We start from the raw sequence: 19,916 nt of genomic DNA, 5'->3' as shown, positions 1-19,916 counted from the left end.
GCGGAGCTGCCTGGGAGACCCCGGGTTTGGGGCTGCGCCAGCGCGCGCGGCGCCTCCTCCTCTACTCCCCCCCCGTCACCCCCCCACCCCCCCTTCCCGAGCCGAGTGGAAGGGGCTGGGGCTGGTGCCAGCAGCGGCGTGAGCGCTCGAGCGGCCGCCATTTTACGCCAGCTCCAGCACACTGTCCGGACACACCGAGGGAGCGGAGAAGGGGGGCAGCTCCTCAGCACGCCGAGCCGCTAGCCGCGCCCCGAGCCCCTTCGCACGGCGTTTCACCCCCGCAGAGACAGGTCAGGCGCTGGGCGCCGGAGGGCACGCAGGCGGGATCGGGCTCGCAGCGGCTCGGAGCGGCAGCAGCCGCCCGCGGAGCGGGGTGGGAGCGGGCCGGGGCAGGGCCGCGCTGGGCGGCTGTGAAGGATTGAGACGGTGGAGGGGAGCTGGCGGGCGGGGCGGGAGGCACACGCTGGGGCCCTGCAGCTGTTGTCGGGCCGGGGCCCGGCTGCCGGGCGCTGCGTGATGGGTGGAGGAGCTGGCTGCCTTCGTGGCCGCCGCTGTCGGGCGGGGGGCGGCCGGCCGGCCTGGGCCGGTGCCCGCGCACTAGGCCCGGCAGCTGGCCGGCGCTGGGGAGGCGGCGGCGGCCGGGGGTACCCGGGCCGTCCCTGCGTGGGGCGCGTGGCTCTCTCTTCATTGTCCTGCCGGCTCCGCTACTCCATTCATTGCCCATGAGGGGCTGGGCTGGGCTGGGCCGGGCCGGGCCAAGCCAGGCCAGAGGACCCGCGACCTCGATGACCGGCATGTGCGAAGGAAGGGGGCCCGCTCGGGTCTCCCGTGCCCCCAGTCACGTCGTGAGGCGGTGGGCGGCGGGCAGCGGCGTTTCCCGACCGGGAGACGGGGCTGGCGGCGGGCCCCTGCATTGTTTCGGGGAGAAGTGTGGCTGGGAGGGGTGGTGGCGGTGGCGGTGGCGGGGCCGGGAGGCGCCGCGAGCTCCCGGCCGAGTTGGTGAAATAGGGCCCGGGGTGTTGCAACCGTTCTCCGGGGGGAATAGGGTGAGAGGTGGGGAATGGCTGGGGCTTGGGGTGGGGGGGAGCTGCTCCTCCTGCAGGACTGTGGCGGAGAGGGGGGAAGTCGGTCACCGGAGGAAGTTGTAGGACATCTGAACGCGCAGAGCACGTGTTTCCATCAGGCTCATGGCGGCTGCCGCTGCTGCCGCCACCGTGGGTGGGTGCGGACTGGGAAGAGCGCTTTGTTCCTCTCGCTTGCCCGGCTGACACCGGAGTGGAGGCGGGAAGGGATCCCGGTCGCGCCTCGGCCCTGGAGAGGCGGCTCTCCGGCGGGCAGCGAGTTTGCAGCGGGAGGTGGAGACAGTAGCGGGTGTCAGTGACGGTATCGCGGTAGCGGCGGCTGCATGTGGCAGGTTTGCTCTTCCTCCCTCCCCCGCCATTGGCTTCTTGCTCCTTTTCTAACTTATTCAGAACCTCTTAGGGAGTGTGTTAGAGAGACAGAGAGGGAGGTGAGTCAGAGTGTCTGGCTAGGTTGTGTAAAACCTGCAGTGAAAGCTACCGCACCCCCGCTAGGCAGTGGTGTTAGGGCTTCCTTTGTGTTAGTGCTTCTTTTGAGGAATTTTGTGTGGCCTCCAAAGCTAAAAAGTATTAGGGAAGTGGTCTACTTTTTTGTTCGTTTGTTTCTATTGGGTTTTTGTTGGTTTGTGGGGTTTGGTTTTTGTTCCCTCCTTCTGCCAAGAATAGGGCGGTCTTTTGCATGTATTGTAACTTGAATTATTCTATCTGAAGATATTTGTAGCTTAATTATGATGCTTATTGCATTTGAACAGATATCTGGAAACATGGCTACTGAACATGTTAATGGGAATGGTACAGAAGAGCCCATGGATACTTCTGCTGCAGTTACCCATTCTGAGCATTTCCAGACATTGCTTGATGCTGGTTTACCACAGAAAGTTGCTGAAAAACTAGATGAAATTTACGTTGCAGGTAAGATGTAAAACTTGCAAAACCACACATAACAGTATTTTACTGGACTTTGCTATCTTTAGGCTAAAATAGCAACTTTTTGTGGTTTCCAAAAGTATGGGAACTGCAGTTTTACAAAAAACTGTGGGTGTTTTCCACTCGGTGCTTTAATTTGTCATACCATTTTTCAGAGGAAAGTCTTGGGCCAGGACACTTGGACTGAAGGGTAGGAATGAGAAGAAATATGCAGGTGACCATAGCAATGGCTGTAAGGGGCAACAGATAATTTTTAGGAGTAGGTGATGTGGTCGTGGTGCATTTTTTACAGTAGCTGTAGGTAACTGCAAGTAACTGAAGCCTTGGTATTCATCTGTTCATGTATATGGTAATTCGTGACATAGTATTTGGGCTCATGGATGCAAAGGTTATTGTATTGGTTCTCTCAGACATGGTGGCAGCTAGATATTTTTAACCTTGACTTTTGCAGTGTGGTAGTCGTTTTGAGTGCTGCAGTTTATTTGTCTCTGTAAAAGCTTTGTCAGAATGCATCAGGGTACTATTGCTAGGCAAGCTAAGTCAGGTTTGTTTTGATAGATCCTTCTGGATTCAGCTTCAGGATATTGAAAATAAACTTGGCCCGTGTAACATCTGGGTTTCATAGAAGTAAAATGAATACGTAAATGTAGTAACTGTTACTCTGAATCTTGATTTTTTTTTTGGACACTTTTTGATTAAAAGAAAAGATTAAATACACTTAAATACTTATCATTAAGAGGAATCTAGTGATTACTTATAGTAACTTACATTAATCAGTGATTGAAATAAGGGTCACTGAAACGTGATAGATGTGTTAAATCTGGTTAAACTAAGATTGCTACCCAAATATAATCTTTTTTTTTTTCCCTTTTCTCTAGGGCTAGTTGCACATAGTGATCTAGATGAAAGAGCTATTGAAGCTTTAAAGGAATTTAATGAAGAAGGTGCATTGGCAGTGCTTCAGCAGTTTAAAGACAGTGATCTCTCACATGTTCAGGTAATGTTAAGTAATCTAGAATACAATTGTTGAGGGTTAAACTGCAAGTTGACTGGCAAGAAGTTTGCTTAAGTCACTTCAGTGATCAATGTGTGATATGTAAAACAAGCACTGTGTTCGTTCAAGGTAAAATTAATTTCTGGCTTGTCATGTTTTCAGAACTGAAGATTAATGTATCTTTTGCAGAACAAAAGTGCCTTTTTATGTGGAGTCATGAAGACATACAGGCAGAGGGAAAAACAGGGGACCAAGGTGGCAGATTCTAGCAAAGGACCAGATGAGGCAAAAATAAAGGTATGTGCCTAAAAGATACAAGTTACACTGTTTGTCTGTGTTTTTTCAAGGCTGTTGTGATAGGTTCCTTTATTCTTTCAGAACTGTGTTTTTCTTAAAAAGGCTATTTTGGATTATTTTTAATTATTGAAAACTGCCACTTGCATTTATATCTTGCACTTCTTCCCCTTCAAGAGGAAATTTAATATGCTTTTAATTACTGGAACCAAATGTATAGAAAAGTGGAAAGGATTTGACAGTTTGCTTAATGTCTAGTTGAGAGAGTTATACTTGTTCACAGTTAAAAGTTTTGGGAAATGTGCTAGCACAATTCTTCGAGTTCAGAATGCATAACTTCAGCTACTGCTGGTTGCTTTGTTGCCTTTTTTTTTTTTTCGTTCTTGTTTGGTTTTTCTGCAGTTCAGGCTTAGAGTGTCTCCACAGTATGGAGGAGATAGCACATAGGTCTGGAAAAAAAACATTGTAATGGATATAGGATTTAGCCTACTTCTTATGACATAATCACTGTGCCCCAAACTGCCTTAATAATGGATATATTATTTCTTGGACTCAGTCTTCTACTAGTAAGAGACTACTGTCTCAAGGGTTAGGCATACTGTGATTCATTAAAAATTCCGTGATTAGCAACTTCACCAAAGCTTAAGGGAAGGAACACCATCTAAGCATGCTTAGTTGATGTCTTAAAAAACGAGAGAATCTTTAATCTTTAACTTCTCATGTGTAAAGTGCAAATTGAGTGTGCTATATACTACAAATAACTAAGTATCTTGCAAAACTAGAAAATCTTTTTTTTCTCCTGACTTTGAGGCTGGGATGCCATTAATTATAAAATAAACCCAAAGAACTTGATGCAGTTTTTGCCACTACCACATAAAACCATGTGGACTTTGTTAACCAGCTTAAAGTAGCATAGCTTTTACTGCTGATGGCTATAGCAGTTAAAATAACTGCAGTTTTCCAGTGGTGAAATTACCTACTCTTGATTATAATTAGGCTTGTTTAATACATTGTTTTTGTGTTTGTAGATGTGATTTGTCTTTGGACAAAATTATTAAAGAGAGACTAATTTCAGAGGAGTTTCTCATTATATGTTTATAGATATATATGCTGGAATTTCATCTAACATTTACATTGGTAGTGTTATCTGTGACTCTATGCGGTGATTCTAGTGAGGATTAGTTGTGCTGGGATGCTGTATGTGCCCACGAAGAATTTAGAGGAAAGGTGGAGGATAGGAGAAAGGAAGTAGTACTACCACGTCAGTGGTTGGATATCTGAAGCAGTCTGGAAAGTGTTACAGGGGTGTAAGCACTTAAACATGTGTTCTTCAACTTCACACTTATGAGTAATCTCATTAAGTGAAGGGAACTCCTGTGCATAAAAGTTGCAGGATTGGACATGCCAAAACAAGAAGTGGCTCAGACTCAGATCTTTTTAATTAAAGGAAAGCTTGCTATTCTGTTTCTTGTCCTTACTTTTTTTTTTTCCTTTTGTATGAAAATGAAGGAATTGTGGAAAACTTTACGGGAATCTGTTATTTCATAGCAGTGTTTACCTTATAGTTGTAGTAATTGTTCCAAGTTGCTTGTCAAAGTACTACCAGTGGGCTTGTTTGCCTGTGGGAGTTTCAAAGCAGTCCACTTTAAGAGGAATTACAAGCATGTCTGTTTGGAAATGAAGTGCATCTAAACTAGCTCAATTTGTATACGATTTTAAAATTTTAAGTTTCTTACTTAAAGGCACTCTTGGAGAGAACTGGCTACACTCTTGATGTGACTACTGGACAGAGGAAGTATGGTGGACCTCCTCCAGAATCTGTATATTCAGGACAGCAACCTTCTGTTGGTACAGAGGTAAGAAGGAGATGTTTACGTAGTCTTATTCATTGGAAGTATTTTTTTTTTTATAAACACCACTCTGTATGCCTGTTGTAGATATTTGTGGGCAAGATTCCAAGAGACTTGTTTGAAGATGAACTTGTTCCATTATTTGAGAAAGCTGGCCCTATATGGGATCTCCGCTTAATGATGGATCCACTAACTGGTCTAAACAGAGGATATGCTTTTGTCACTTTTTGTACTAAAGAGGCAGCTCAGGAAGCTGTTAAATTGGTAAGTTTTCTTATGTAGATATTTTTTTTCCCCTGTAAGAGTACGCTGGCTTATAAGCAGTTTGTCCTGATGCTTACATTCTTAAGGTGAAACTGTCACTGGATCACTTAGTCCACTAGGTGTGTTGATTTCACCAGCTGTATTAGGCACTGGGTGGGTGTGTGTCGGGGGGAGAGATGTGGGGAAGCTGGTGGACTTGTGTTTGGTCCAGTTAGATGAGCCTTTATTATTAACAGAAGTTGCACAAGCAGTAGTGACTTCTGAGGTGTCTGCATCTGGATGAGTTTTGGAGAGAAGTGGTGTTTGGGTTGCCTTCAAGAGAAGTGTTGGTCAGGTTGGCTGTGATTTCTGATTTGCTTGTGCACCGGTAGGGGGCTCGCGCTGGGAGAAGGCTTCCAAAAGTAGGAGCATTTCATAAGACACTTCACATGGGAAGTGGTCACTCCCAAGTGTTAAGTGTTTGCTGCACCTGACTGGAAAAAGTCATATATCCAGCCAGGTTAAAAAGCATTTCCTCTATTTTGCATGGAGGTGTGAAATAGTATCTGATTCCTTAGATCAAACTCTTAATAAGCTTCCCAGGTTTTATGCATGAAATATCCATCACTAAAAAGGAGGGGAAAAAGAAACAGCACCCTGATCCTCACAGTGCTCCTTCGTTTTCCTACTTAAGTTGAATTTGAATTTCTTGAGCTAGCTACTACTACATTGACATGGTCAAGATCACTGTGCAGTATGCCCCTCGAGTGCTAATCGTACTCATTCTGAGGTGTACTGATAACTGCATTAATTGATATAGTAGAGTTACAATTTCTTGTTTTGTAATAACATACATGTTAAACCATTAAGACGCTCTGTTGACATGTATTAATGTAAGTTGGTGGAGCTGAAGGTGAGAATGTGTTTTGAAATGTCTATTTAGAAATGTCTGCAGAAGCGTAAGTACAAAATAGAAATGTCTGCAGAAGCGTAAGTACAAAAATATCTGGTATATGGTGTTTAGCTTTTTAAGTAAGTGGTTGGTGTTCCTGTGTGCCATTCAGATATAGTGAGGATAACTGCATATGCCTCTTTCATTGTCAGCCTAGCCATTTATATTGTGTGAGCTCTCTCAAGAGAGCTATGGACATGACTTAGCAAAGCTATGAATTAAATAGCATATGTTCTCAGAGAGACCTAATAAATGAACAAAAAGAAAATTTTCTTTGTTTAATTGGATTTTGCTTAAAAGCAGCATTCTCTGAAATGTCATTCAGGTTGTGCTTCCAAAAAAGTAACATTCCTGGCCTCAGTCTTCCACTAAATGATAGAAGGGAAAGAGGTAGTTGGTGTCCCTTTATGTCTGATGTTTGATCTGCAGGAAGAAAGTGCATTGTGTTCTGGTTTTCAGTTAAACAGCCACTGAGAACAGTAGTTGAAAAGTTGCAATTGATGGGGCAGTTTTTCAGGCTTTATGCTAACTTCTCTGAGGGCAGGGTTAGTTTTAAATTAGAAACTATGGTATTTGTCAGTTTTTGAATGGTTCCAGCCATAGTTAGCTGGCTAGTTAGGTGTATTTTAAGTCTTCCAAGTTATTGAGGAGTGAGTTGCAGGGATATTAGCAAAATATGGCTGTAGAGCTCAGTCGAAAATCATAAGCCTAATACTTTCATTAGTTACCCATGCATGGGAGAGGCTGCTGAAAGGCTCTTGGAAATGCGGAACCCATGGTTTCATTTATAATAACCCGGTACTTTAACAGGTGGTGTTCTTTTTGATCCTACTTGTAATCTTCTGATACACAGCTTGTTTCCCAGGTTTCTGGACTTCTGGGACAGGGCGGGTTCTGTTATTTCCCTTCTGATGCTGAGAAGACTTACAGATATGAGCAGTAGTTATTTTTATGTTGAGTACTTAATCTATTGTGGTTACCCTCTCTGGTTAAGTAGAAACAGCATCCCAAGTGTTCACAGAAGCACTGACTATCAGAAGTTTAATGTCACTTTTTTTAACCTCAGGCTTTTTTCCCTGTTGACATGTTTGTGTTTACCTTATGTTTTATGCTGTTCTAAGCATTATAGTTCCAGTTGTGTTCTTTCGCAACATCTTCAATTCTCAATCCTATTTCATGTGGAGCTGTTAGATAACTAGTTTTTCAGAGTATTGGAGTGGTGGATACAGGATAAATACTCGAGGTGAAGCCTGTTGGAAAATGTACCGAAAACTGTATTAGCTTGCCGTGTATTTTTGACTAGAGCAAGTGTAAGCTTGATCAAAGTGCAGTTACAGGTGGGTTATGCAAATATGCTTCTTAAGCAGCTTGCCAGCAGTGTATAGCAGTACAACCTGTCATTTGCTGCTGGAAGTAAGTTAAATTTGCTGGTGAAAGTTTAAGTGGAAAAAACGACAAGATGGGCTATGCATACTTTGACCTGTTTGTGACTAGGTTCCTGTAGAACTTAGGAATAAAAAAAAAAAAAAAGTAATAGCATCTAGAGGGTAGTAATATCTCTGTTATTAACTTTGGGCATTGATTCAGTGGTGACAGGAGGGGGAAGCAGTATGCTGACATAGCTAATTTGGTAGCCTGACTGTTTTGGCACTTGACGCAGGTCATGAATTGGGCCTGTTCATGTTGTATCTAAGTTTACAGATGGTATGTAAACTATTTACCTAAAAAGCACCAACTTTCTATTCTAGAGCAACTAATTCAAAGCTGCTTTTCTGGTAGTTAATGTATGATGGTATGGAAAAAAATATACTAGAAATTATTGTCATTGTGGAATTGCAATATGGTATTTTATTTTTTTTAATGTTGTAAAATATTACTTTGTTGGAATGAATTTTATGGGGGGCCTGTTTTGGATTAAATGTATAGCTTTTAGACTTTAACAGGAACAGTGGGATAATATATTTTATTATCCATATATAATAGAGTATTTAAGTTGGAAGGGACCAGCAGTAGTCATCTAGTCCCACTGTCTGACCACTTTTAAGGGCTGACTGAAATTTAAAGTATTATTAAGGGCCTTGTCCAAATGCTGAGAGGCTTGGGGCATCAACCACCTCTAGGAAGCCTGTTCCAGTGTTTGACCACTCTCTCATTAAAACAGGTGCTTCCTAATGTATACTTGGTTAATGAAGAATAAGTTTGGGTCTTTTTTTCCAGACTTGTAAACTGTCAGCTGCTTTAAAGGTGTTTTCTTTAAATGATTGTTATGACCTACTGTAATAAGTCTCTTCATTAATGTGCTTAAGTGTGTTTACTAGTGATTGTAATACATATTGCAGTCTTTCTGTGCAGCTGTTTCCTACTTTAAAATCAAATATTCCTCTGCCACATGGGCAACAGATACGGAGATAGAAGTCTTCTACTGTATCCTCTATGTTTTGATACATAATTGGTTGGGAAGATGCCACTCCAGGTCCTTTTCACATGCACTGTTCTCCTTTTAGCTCATTTTACTTTCAGTAGCTTTGAAAAATTTCAGTGATGTAGTTTTTGTTTGCACAAGATAAACATCTTCACCCCGATTTTAGTGCCCAAAACAAGAGGGATTGTGGGACAACTTGCTTATGCAGGAAGATTTACAATCAAAACACCAAATACCTTCTAGAATAAATAGCTAGATTAAATTTTAAAAAGTTGTCCTGCTACTTGTCAATAAGATGTTGACCACAAAATATATTTTCCTACCTAAAGAACAATGTGTTGCAGGGCTTCCATTTGGAAAGGGGTTGATGTACCACCAGCTGACCTCCCTGCTGCTTTTTTGGCTGATGCATGTCTGTGTCTGCATCTCAATGAAAGGCATTTTTTGTCAACAGATGTCTACATTAACATTTCTTTTTCCTTAAACTGCTGACTTGTTCAGGGTGTCTTCTAAACAGTCTGTTATGGGAGAAGCATATGAACAGAAGTCTTAGGATTTCAAGTCAGTAGAAGGTGGTTCTTGCTGTTTACTATCTTTACATGTGCAATCTATGTGCCTATGCTTTGGAAAGTATTTGCCAATTGCTTTTGCGCATTTTATGAAGACCTACCTGATCATGGGTCTCCTTTTGTTAATAAACTTTAGGGAATCTGACTGTAACTGTAACTTGGGTCTTGTATTACGTACAAATCCAAAATTCATACGTAAAATCTGTAGAGGAACTTGTTTTTTTTTTTTTTTTGTTTGTTTTTGTACTATTGTGAAAGTAGAATCCTTGACCTTGATGACGTGGACATAAGATGTATCTTTCATGGTTCTACCTGAAAAAGTGTCTAAAATAACATGTCTTAAGAAAGAGGATTAAAAAGAAGGGAAGAATAATTGCTAGCTGAAACTTTGGAGATATATTAAGAGAACATAGGTATACTTCAAAACAGTTGAATATACATTGTAAGATTGTGTTAAGCTCCAAAGAATTTAATATATTGCTCAATGCTGAATTTGCAGAAGTGAAATATTTGGCATGCTGATATTGGAGAGGAGTGAAAATTATATGTAAGTGATTCTCCAATTATTTTTCTTTCAGTATAACAACCATGAAATTCGTTCTGGAAAACACATCGGTGTATGCATCTCTGTTGCCAATAATAGGCTTTTTGTTGGTTCTATTCCTAAGAGTAAAACCAAGGAGCAGATCGTTGAAGAATTTAGCAAAGTAACAGGTATGTCAATAACTATGTTTTGTAGAGCTGGAAAGATGTCAAACATAACCAGTGATGAGCTCTGTTCACCATATTTTTGGATTATGGTTGAGTGATGAGGAGTCCAAATGCAGACCACTTGGCATTTGTCCTACTTCCTACGAGTTTGGGATTTACTAACCTGTTGTTGTGCTGAGGGCTGAAATTATTTGCGGTAAGGCTAGATATGTGGTTGCAAGCTTTACCTAGAACATAACTCGGTAATGTTAAAAAAAAAGTTATTTTAATATTACCAGATATTTTAAAACTTTTCAAGGCAAAACTGAAACAGGTTGGACAATGTAACTAGTTCTGTGCTTCAGAATTCTTACTGATTTGAAAAGCAGCCCTTTGATAAAACCTGTCAAAGGAAACACTTGATGGTTCCCTCTGCTACTGAATTAGATACTTTGGGTTCATTGGAGCAGCACTGATTCTTTCTGGATGTCTTAAAATCATGCAGATTTGGTCTTTTATTATTTAGACATCCATGGAAAAACATGTGCCACTAAGTGGTGTGACTTAGCAATTTGTGAGAACTGAGAAAACATAACTTTTGGCTGCCCTTATGTCTCCTCCGTTCAGTTAGAGGAAGGGTACTCTTTCATAGCTACTAAGTTTTCTTCACCTAATGAAAATGAAACCTGACTTGGGATAGTCTAATATCTTTCTTTGAAAATGTCAGTCTTCATGGTAGGGAAACTTTATTATGTACATGGTCTCAAAAGTCTATCGTGTTTATGCCTTTTCTGGAACTGCTTGTCAGATGCGTATTTACCATAAAGATGATCCCCACTTTGTAATAAAAATGCATGGCTTGAAATCATAACAAATATTTTGCTTAATTTCAGAGGGTCTTACAGATGTCATATTGTATCACCAGCCTGATGACAAGAAAAAGAACCGGGGTTTCTGTTTCCTTGAATATGAAGATCACAAAACTGCTGCTCAGGCCAGACGTAGGTTAATGAGCGGCAAAGTGAAAGTCTGGGGAAATGTTGTAACAGTGGAATGGGCTGACCCTATAGAAGACCCAGATCCTGAAGTCATGGCAAAGGTAATAAAGCTGTAAGGGAACATAATATACCTGAAGTGCCTTGTTCCAAAATAAGTACTTCCTGACATGAGCCTAAGTTTAAATAGCATCTTTCATCCTTGAGAGATGTTGTAGGTGAGCTGATAAAAATATGAATACACTTTAGAACTGATGTGAATTTAAAAACCCTTCACTGATGTTGTCTTATGCTCCCAAAGCTGAGTATTGGATGTAATTTTTTCCAAAATGACACATAGGGTGATGGACTTAATTTCTCATCTGGAAGTGGTGGTGACTATGAAACTTAGAATGAGTTAGTAGCTTAATATACGGATGGACAGAGATCTGGATATGATCACAGAACAAGCTTTAGTTCTTTTTAAACCTGGAACTTTGCTTACCTCATCAGAATTGGAACATGTCAGTAAGATGCATAAACATATATTCAAAGCTGCCTTTAGTGGTTGCTTGTGAGAAGTTATGCAATTACTTTGTATTTTGAACTCAGTCTTTTAGTTTGGGGGAGGGGGTAATTCCCTAAAATACCAAGATTAGTAATATTTTGGATTTTGAGTATTTCATTGAAACTGGAGTCTGGATTATTAACTCTTCAAAGTACATTGTAGCTGGTTTTTGTGTGTGTGTGTGTGTGTGTGTGTGTGTGTGTGTGTGTGTGTGTCGTATTTTGCCGGAAACTAACTATGTGACTTTTTTAATATTCCCCCCCCCATCAGATAATGCCCATCCATGTCTTTTCGGTTATGTTGTGTAGTTGAGTTGTTTAATGAAAACTCCTAGCTAGCCCATATCCTTATCTCTTTCTCTTAGCTTGCTTTTTGTCTGTGCTTTTACTCTCATCTGAGACACGTCACTTGCTGGAGTCCTACTTTGATGGACCTAGTAAGATAGCTTGGCTGGGATCTCCTCTTTGGTGAGCCATAAGGGAAAAGGGTTGGGGTGGGGGCTCATTCTAGGGAAAAAAAAGCTGCTTTTGTAATACAAGTGTTACAGAAGCTTTTGGACTACCCTGTCTGCAGACTATTTTCCTTGCCTGGCATCATAGACTATCAGCAGTGGGGAGGAATCTTGCAGGTAAAATTTTCTGAAGGTGCTGTGTCCTAAATATGGCAGCCTATCTATCTGTTCAGTTTTTTTGGCTCAAAAGAGAAGAGACCTAATCCATCCAAATGTTTGAATAAGCAGGAACTTCTGCTGACATGACTGAATAGATGAGTAGGAAGTGATAGAGGACATAATCAGGTATGTTTTCTGAGTAAGTTTACAGATGTGGGGAGTGAAAAACTAAAGACATTAAAACTTGATAATGGTTTGCCCTATTTAATATACAGGTTTTTGAGTTAATGCTTTGTTTTATATTTGAAATGGGACATGAAAATGGAAGAAATATAAATACGGAAAATGTGCAGAAAATCAACTTGCAAACTTATAGTGACATGTACCAAAGATAGGACGTGGAGCTTGGGTTGAAGATGTATGAAAGAGTGAGACTATGCGTATGAATAAATTGAAAAGGTAGAGAGCATCTAGCCCGTGTCTGAAGGCAGAAGCTGAGATGAGCATTGGTGTCTTTCTTACTGGCTCTGTCACTTAATGTATTCTTGCAGCAAGCAAAGTCTCTATTCCAGTCTTACTTGCCCACTTACTGTACGTTTTGAGAAACTGACCACATCTGGGCTTCTAGAAGTATTAGGTTTACTCTTTGTTTTTTTTATCGCTGTCTTTGTCCTAAGAGCAACTGAACTGCTGCTGCAGTCTTGTAATCTTGCAGATGGGAGCTGCAGGTTGGTTGTCATTGCTTCTGAGTACTGTCAGCTGGGAGCAAAGGGAAAACTGTTGATCCTTGTCGTCTTACACATTCCTGTAGTAGAAAACTCTGGAGGGAACACTGTGAATAAGAGTAGGTTACTTTAATCAGAATAATCTGATCAGCAGTGTTCTTGTAGGGACTCCTGGAAAAGCAAGTCCATAAGAAGAAACTATGAGATTTGTTCTCATAGGTCAATGAGAAACTGAACGTAAGCCAGCAGTGTGCGCTCGCAGTCCAGAAAGCCAATCATGTCCTGGGCCACATCAAAAGGAGCGTGACCAGCAGGTCTAAGGAGGTGATCCTGCCCCTCTGCTCTGCTCACGTGAAACCGCTCTTGGAGTATTGTGTACGGTTCTGGTGTCAACAGAAGAACATGAAAGTGTTGGAGCACGTCCATAGGAGGATGATCAGAGGGCTGGAGCACCTCCTGTGTGAAGATATGCTGAGAAAGTTGGGACTGTTAAGATGGAGAAGTCTGCATGGAGAGATCTCATAGCAGCCTTCTAGTATCTGAAGGGGACTTATAAGGATGCTGGAGAGGGACTCTTCTTCAGGGCTGTAGCAGTAGGACAAGGAGAAATGGGTTTAAACCTGAACATGGGAAGTTCAGGTTAGGTGTAAGGAAGAAGTTCTTACTGCGAGGGTGGTGTGGTGAGGCACTGAAAGAGGTTGCCCAGAGAAGTTGTAAATGCTCCATTGCTGGCAGTGTTCAAGGCCAGGTTGGACAGAACCTTGGATGACATGGTCTAGGGTGAGGCGTACCTGCCTGTGGCGGGGGGTTGGAACTAGATGGTCTTAAGGTCATTTCCAACCCAAACCACTCTATGATTCTAAGAAGAAAAATACCACCTTTGTAACCAGAAGGTGAACAGTGTGCTGTCCTAAAAGCGGAATGTCATTTCATCAATATATGGACACCTGCTAATGTAAAGTTGGGAAATGTTTACTCAAGTCTTTTTTCCTTTCTCCTCCAAACTTACCTGTTGTGGGAAGTAATGTATGAATGCATACTTAAATGTAAATGGGCTGTTACCTTAAATAGGAAGTACTTTAAGTGTGAGGTAGAAGGCTAGATTATGAAGCTAGACATAGGTGCTACAGGAGGTTAGTACTTCTAGAGCAAAGTAAAGTTGGTTTAATACTTTATTTCTCGTCCAAAGTGAACTTCTTTCTAACTTCTGGAGCTGTGTTTAACTTCATTTCTCCCAAGTGTTATTTTGATGCTCTTATGCCTGCAGATAAAATTTTTAATGTTTTACTTGATTTTTCTAGCATGGCTGATGCAACATAGGATGTTCTGGAGTGGCAGGTTAAGCAGCTAGATAAAGTCTTACGCTTGTGGTTGCCTGGTAGATTAGAGGACAAGAGACAGAGCTAGTAACCCTTGCAGAATATGGTGATGAAGTCTAAAGTCTTTGTGTTGTAGGTACATGGAGAAAAAGGAGCAGATTGCAGAAGTTTTGAGGGTCGTCTAATCTTAAACAGGTTAAAAAGTGAGTTCTGGGCAGCAGCATTTTGTCATATATTGCTTGTTGGATGTCTGTTTCTGGATCCTTGGTGTTACGATGTATGAGCCTTAATGAAAAGGGCTGCTTTTCCCTCTTGCCCTTCCATCTTTAGATAGCTTAAGTGAAATAAAAATGAGTTCATCTCTCTCTTAACCGATGCTTTTGCCTGCTTCTTAGCTTGGACATCATCTTTAACTGGTTCCCCTACACTTCTAACCTGTAATACGACCAAAGATGTTGAAAAAAAATAAAAGCTGTTAAAGATTAATGGTTTTATCTACACTGGGAAAAACTGTTACTGCTTTTTACTTCCTTAAAAAAAGTTGTATTAGTGTATTTTGTAAAAAAAAGTGATGATTTTTGAGGTTTTTATTTACGTCTGACGCTTGTCAGTCATTGTGGATTTGTTAGTGAAGGCAGCTTAGGGTTCCTTATGAATAAGGAAGTTTTGTTTGAAAGCTACCAGTTTTTAAAACCATTGGTTACATAAAAAAATGTAATTAATTTTGATGTTATAAGGTAGTTATTAGAACAGTTTATTAAAAATCATTATCACATGTGCCTTACAAAGAAATAAGTGGCCTTGCCATCAAGGCATGTAGGAGGAGCTTAGCAAAGGATAGGAAGCAGATTCCCTGGTGGAGCTGGCTGTGATTTTTATTATCTCCTTAGAATCAGCAGCTATTACCAAAGACGAGTTAATACACTGGGTCGCATTCATAATCTGTAGTATCCCTTTGAAACTCTGCATCCCACCCTAGTTCAGCTAGCGAATGAGATGAAGACTTAAGGAAGTGTCTCCTGTTTATTTATAACTTACTTACATAGTAATTCTTATTAAAAGGATGTCTAGGATTATTGAGTTTCTGTATATGGTGGGTGTAGAGAGTACATACCTGCTTAAAAAATCAAAGCAAGCTTTCTTTACTTCTTTCACACCCTGTGTGGCGATATTTGTGTTGACCTTCAGGGTTAGGAGTAGAAAGTCGGTGCTGCCATGTACAATGTTCCCTTGTCATCAGCTAATTTGAAACCTTTAGTAGTGGAGGGCACGTGAATAGAAGTTGCAGATCTTCGCTGTTGAGCAGCTGCAGTGTAGGAATGTAGGACTGTGAGTGTTGTAATCACCTCCCACTGCCAAAGATTGTCACAGCACGGTGGCAGTGTATGGAAGGGATTCTCCCCAACTATCCAAAGAGCCTGTAAATTGTGAGAACTCATAGATGACATCATGTAAATGTGCTAGTATACAGTCATTTAATGCAACCTCAGTGTGAACAGAAGAGTCTTTGAATACTAACAGGTCACTAATAAATGTGATTCCTGGTGTCCAGTGTCTGCTATATGAAATAGGACTAGTTTAAGCCTTTGACAGACTGTTCTGTACTTTTTATCATGGTGGTGGTTGATGAAACTTTATATAGATGATTTAGTCACTGTCAGGCAGTTAATGGCATGTATCAATAGGTGGTAAAACAACCAGCCTCTCTGACCTTACTGCCATAGTAGTCTTTGTGTAGCTTAAGAGCTAGATATATTGCATGCTTTAAAGACCTGGGGAAGGGAGTAAACCTCCATTGTGAGTGGCTGCTCCTCAAAGGAAGGACAGAGTTTGACTCATGAGAAAGTCCAAGGGTGACTTGGCGATACTGGCCTTAGTATCTCCTGTCTGCATTCCCGTTTCTAGCTGTGGCTTCAGGTCACTGAACACTCCTCAAGCAAGGACAGTCTTGATGCTAGGTATCTAGTGTAGCTATAGTGTGGGAGCCACAAGTTAAGCAGCTTGAGAACTGCAGGCTTGTCACCTCTGACCTAGATACTACAATGATGACTCTTCTTTCTGCAAATACCTGAGGAAAAAACCTGTCTAAAGAATGAAATGTTTTGATAAGTTAACTGTTCTGTGTGTAACCAATTCTGGTTGCCTTCTTTCAAGTTTAAAAGTGTTCTGAGTTGAAAATTACTGCTGCTGGGATTCTTAAACACTGACACAAATCGGATTGACTTTCAGGACACTAATACTTATGTAATCATGTTTGAAAATAGATGTAGTATTTCTATCAGTCAGGGAATTTTGGAGCTAACTCTTGCTGTATGAATATATAAATACACATTCATGTATAAGTATATAAAGTGCTGTACATAAAATGTAACGGTGTGTTCAGTACTGCCAGTAGCAGTGACTTGCAAAACTTTGTCTTCTGGCATTAGGTCACACTTCTAAGTGGTTTTTTTGTTTGTTTGCTTTTGTTTCTTTTTTAGGTAAAAGTTTTGTTTGTACGCAACCTTGCCAATACTGTAACAGAGGAGATACTAGAAAAGGCCTTCAGTCAATTTGGGAAGCTAGAGCGAGTGAAGAAGCTAAAAGACTATGCTTTCATTCATTTTGATGAACGGGATGGTGCTGTAAAGGTAAGTGAAGAGGACTCTGTGTGTAAGTATTGACTAAACGTAACATTTAGAAGCTGCATACTTCAGAACAAGCTCTGTCTGGAGAAATGGTAATGCATTAACACTGACAGGTTTGTCCTCTCTGGGTGTCTCCTAGGAAGACACAGTTGCTAGCTTGAAAAGTTAATCTTAGATGGTACCTATTCTAAGTAAATTCTGCTGATGTGTATCAAAGAGAATCACTTGTGTTGTTATTCAAAACTGAAGTGCCAGAAGTTGAGTGATTCTTTTCACTAAATTACTGGTAGAATCTAAAGCAGTTTCTCTAGGGCAGGTGATAAAATCGTATGTAATCTTTTTATCTTCCAGGAGCAGAATTACTTCTTTTCTATGGTGTGGAATAAGTACCTTTTTCTTTTTGATGAGAGGTGCTGGACAGTTGAGTAATTGGATTTTGCTAGCCTGGTCATGGTGTTTTGTTTTGGTTTTTTTTTTTCCCTCCTGTTATCTGTCATTAGGAGGGGAAAGTGTAATTCTTCTCCTGTCTGTAGTGTCTATTTATGTTCTGTGAGAAGATGCAGGATACAAGGGAATTCAGTTTTTCTTACTCATCCAGATGCCTTAAAGTAGCTGCCTAGGAAGGTGATGGAAAGAGTCTTTTCATAGTATATGTATCGCATCAAGGCTTAGCTATGTAGACTCTCTAAAGTGGCAGAATCTTTAGGATTCCCCTGTTTGAATTTAACTTGTAGCAGTTACTGGGGCTATGGGTACTGTAAGTGTGTGTGTGGTGGCGGGGTGGGGTTTTTTAATTTGTTTGTTTTGGGGTTTTTGTTGGTTTTGTTGTAAGAATGAGACATTAAATTCTAATTTTTGGCTTCTGGTTTAAAAAGAAAGAAACACTTACTACCAGTAAAATAATAAAACCACATACTGATCTCTAGCTTTAGTAGTGTTTGTGTGTGTGCTGACATTAGAAATTTATTCCTGTGTTGCAAAGTCTATACTTTCAGAACTGTCACCTCATTAATTGAAAGAGCTTGCAAAGACTGAAGGCCATTTACAGCTCTGAGTGGGAGATTTCTAAACTGACACTTGCAGTCCTGGGATTCAGAGCTAAGTTTAGAGCAAATGCATAACTCTGGAGCCCATAATACTATGCTGTCTGATTATTTCTGTAGCTTTATATTGTTATTTTAGTTCTGGACAACAGATTTTACAATGAGTACTCTAAACGGTAAAATAAAATTAATAACTTTAGATATGCATAGAAGTATATTTAAAGTCTGGTTAATTCCCTCAGGCAATGGAAGAAATGAATGGCAAAGATTTAGAGGGAGAAAACATTGAAATTGTTTTTGCTAAGCCACCAGATCAAAAAAGGAAAGAACGGAAAGCTCAGAGACAAGCGGCTAAAAATCAGATGTAAGTGTAAATGCATGCACATGTTGTAACTTCTGAAAGACATGTACACTCCTACCGAATTGGAACTTGGTATTTTAGTAGGTACACTGTAGTGTGTGTAGGTTTTCTGGCTTCTCTGAAAATGCTGGATTCATTTAAGTTGTTTGCATTTTACTTAAGATGTAGTAGTGTGTTGGTGAGAGTTCAGGTACTGGAGTTCTCCACTCAGTGTGAAAACACCAGAGGAAATGTTCGAAGGTCATGAAAAGTGCACACTTCTCACTTAAAAATTCCACATACCTCTATACTGACACGTCACTTGAATGAATTTAGCAACATGTGCTCCTCCCAGCAGGCTTAGCAGTACAGATATAGCCCTTCCTGTTTAGTAAAGCATCCACTGAAAGGATGGTCCTGAAATTCTTCATTTGCCACTTCCAGAAGATAGATCTGCTCATGAAGGTGTTAAAGTCATACTAACAGATATCTTGCACTGAAAAAGCTGAATGCTGCAAGACAAAAAAAAAAAAAAACAACCAAAAACAAAGAAACCAAAGGGGGGGGAGTGGGATATGGAATTCCTTGCTTGTGTGTTCTGTTTAATATTCGTGTATGTTTTCCTTTTTGGATATCTTGTAGCTTTCCTAACCATCTTCCCTCCTCCACCTTATTTCCAAAAATAACTTCTGCTAGTGCTGCTGTGCAGCATCCAAGACAACGGAGTAGTGAGGTTACCAGATTAATACAGCTCTCACATTGTGCCCTACTGTACACATGCAATTGGTTAATTTTGCTCTACTTATAGTTCTCATAACCTTTTTGCCCCTTTTGTTCTTCCTTGAGCATCTGGTATTGCTGTGAGAAGAGAATTTCTTTTTTCTTTTGCTTCTCTTCTGTGCCAGGCAGGCCTTTTCTGTTCTGCATAAGTCTTTTGGTGATACAACTTTCTTTCTTTCTTTCTGTATATTCTGCATCTTGGCAACAGTACCATAAATACTTGTTTATTTAATGAAAACATAAAATGCTGTTGGAAGTTGCACAGTTTGCTTCTCAACACAAGCAGTTGTCTGCATGATTGTGTTGTCTCTGGTTGGAGATACTGCAGTGTACAAACAGTTCTGCTAGCTTGGTATTCAAGATCTGCTTGGTATTCAGGATCTAATAATGGCCCATTTCCAGTGATGAAAAGGAAGATCTTCTTAAAATGCACTTGGATCAGTTATAATGCAGTGTGATTTTTCCCTCCCCCCTACTCTCCAACTGTTCTCTGCAGATTATCTGAGACCCAGATTTATTACTTCTGGATAGCATAATACATTTATAACACTGGAAGTTTTGTGGCATGTGTCACTTCTAGTACTAATATGCTGTGTGTTATCTGCATCCCTGCCCCTTTTATTGTTTAAGATGTGCATGTCTCATTTTGTGGAGGTAGGTAAAGTAGAGTTGCTTCTCGATCTTCTAGTCAGAGGTATGGTAATGCAACTTGTTCAGTTCTGCTTGCTGGTTCTTTCATTTGGCAATTCTCCATGTTCCTTTGTTTTTCTGAACTGTCAAGGCTGTAGGAAAGCAGCTAGTTAGATTAAACTGTACGCTTTTTGGAATATATTGTTCATGGGTAAATTGTAAGGGCTTTTAGTTTTTAATTCCCCCGCCTTTTTTTTTTTTTTTAATAATTCCAGAAGAT

At 40.8% G+C, this 19,916-nt stretch overlaps 1 protein-coding gene across 6 annotated transcripts in view; it reads left to right on the top strand.

The window, feature by feature from the left end:
* Window positions 1-19,916, top strand: part of SYNCRIP (synaptotagmin binding cytoplasmic RNA interacting protein) — a 27,153-nt gene continuing 7,237 nt past the window's right edge. For 2 of the 6 annotated variants that reach the window (XM_061369751.1, XM_061369750.1), the window contains exons 1-10: window positions 1,150-1,414; window positions 1,832-1,991; window positions 2,885-3,003; window positions 3,190-3,297; window positions 5,037-5,150; window positions 5,232-5,408; window positions 9,909-10,044; window positions 10,914-11,119; window positions 16,697-16,846; window positions 18,129-18,250. In XM_061369751.1, coding sequence (XP_061225735.1) covers window positions 1,406-1,414; window positions 1,832-1,991; window positions 2,885-3,003; window positions 3,190-3,297; window positions 5,037-5,150; window positions 5,232-5,408; window positions 9,909-10,044; window positions 10,914-11,119; window positions 16,697-16,846; window positions 18,129-18,250 — 1,301 coding nt within the window. In that variant the 5' untranslated portion in view covers window positions 1,150-1,405. Of the gene's footprint in view, window positions 291-1,148; window positions 1,415-1,831; window positions 1,992-2,884; window positions 3,004-3,189; window positions 3,298-5,036; window positions 5,151-5,231; window positions 5,409-9,908; window positions 10,045-10,913; window positions 11,120-16,696; window positions 16,847-18,128; window positions 18,251-19,916 lie in introns of those variants that run through there. The other 4 variants (XM_061369754.1, XM_061369749.1, XM_061369753.1 and 1 more) reach the window with 4 other exon arrangements.

Source organism: Neopsephotus bourkii, unplaced genomic scaffold (assembly GCF_033783945.1).
Source record: "Neopsephotus bourkii isolate Nb327-2 ecotype Australia unplaced genomic scaffold, CSIRO-AGI_Nbou_v1 NB_1511, whole genome shotgun sequence".
Lineage (NCBI taxonomy): Eukaryota > Metazoa > Chordata > Aves > Psittaciformes > Psittacidae > Neopsephotus > Neopsephotus bourkii.
Note: the sequence above shows the minus strand (reverse complement) of the source record. Positions and strands in the feature narration are given on the sequence as shown.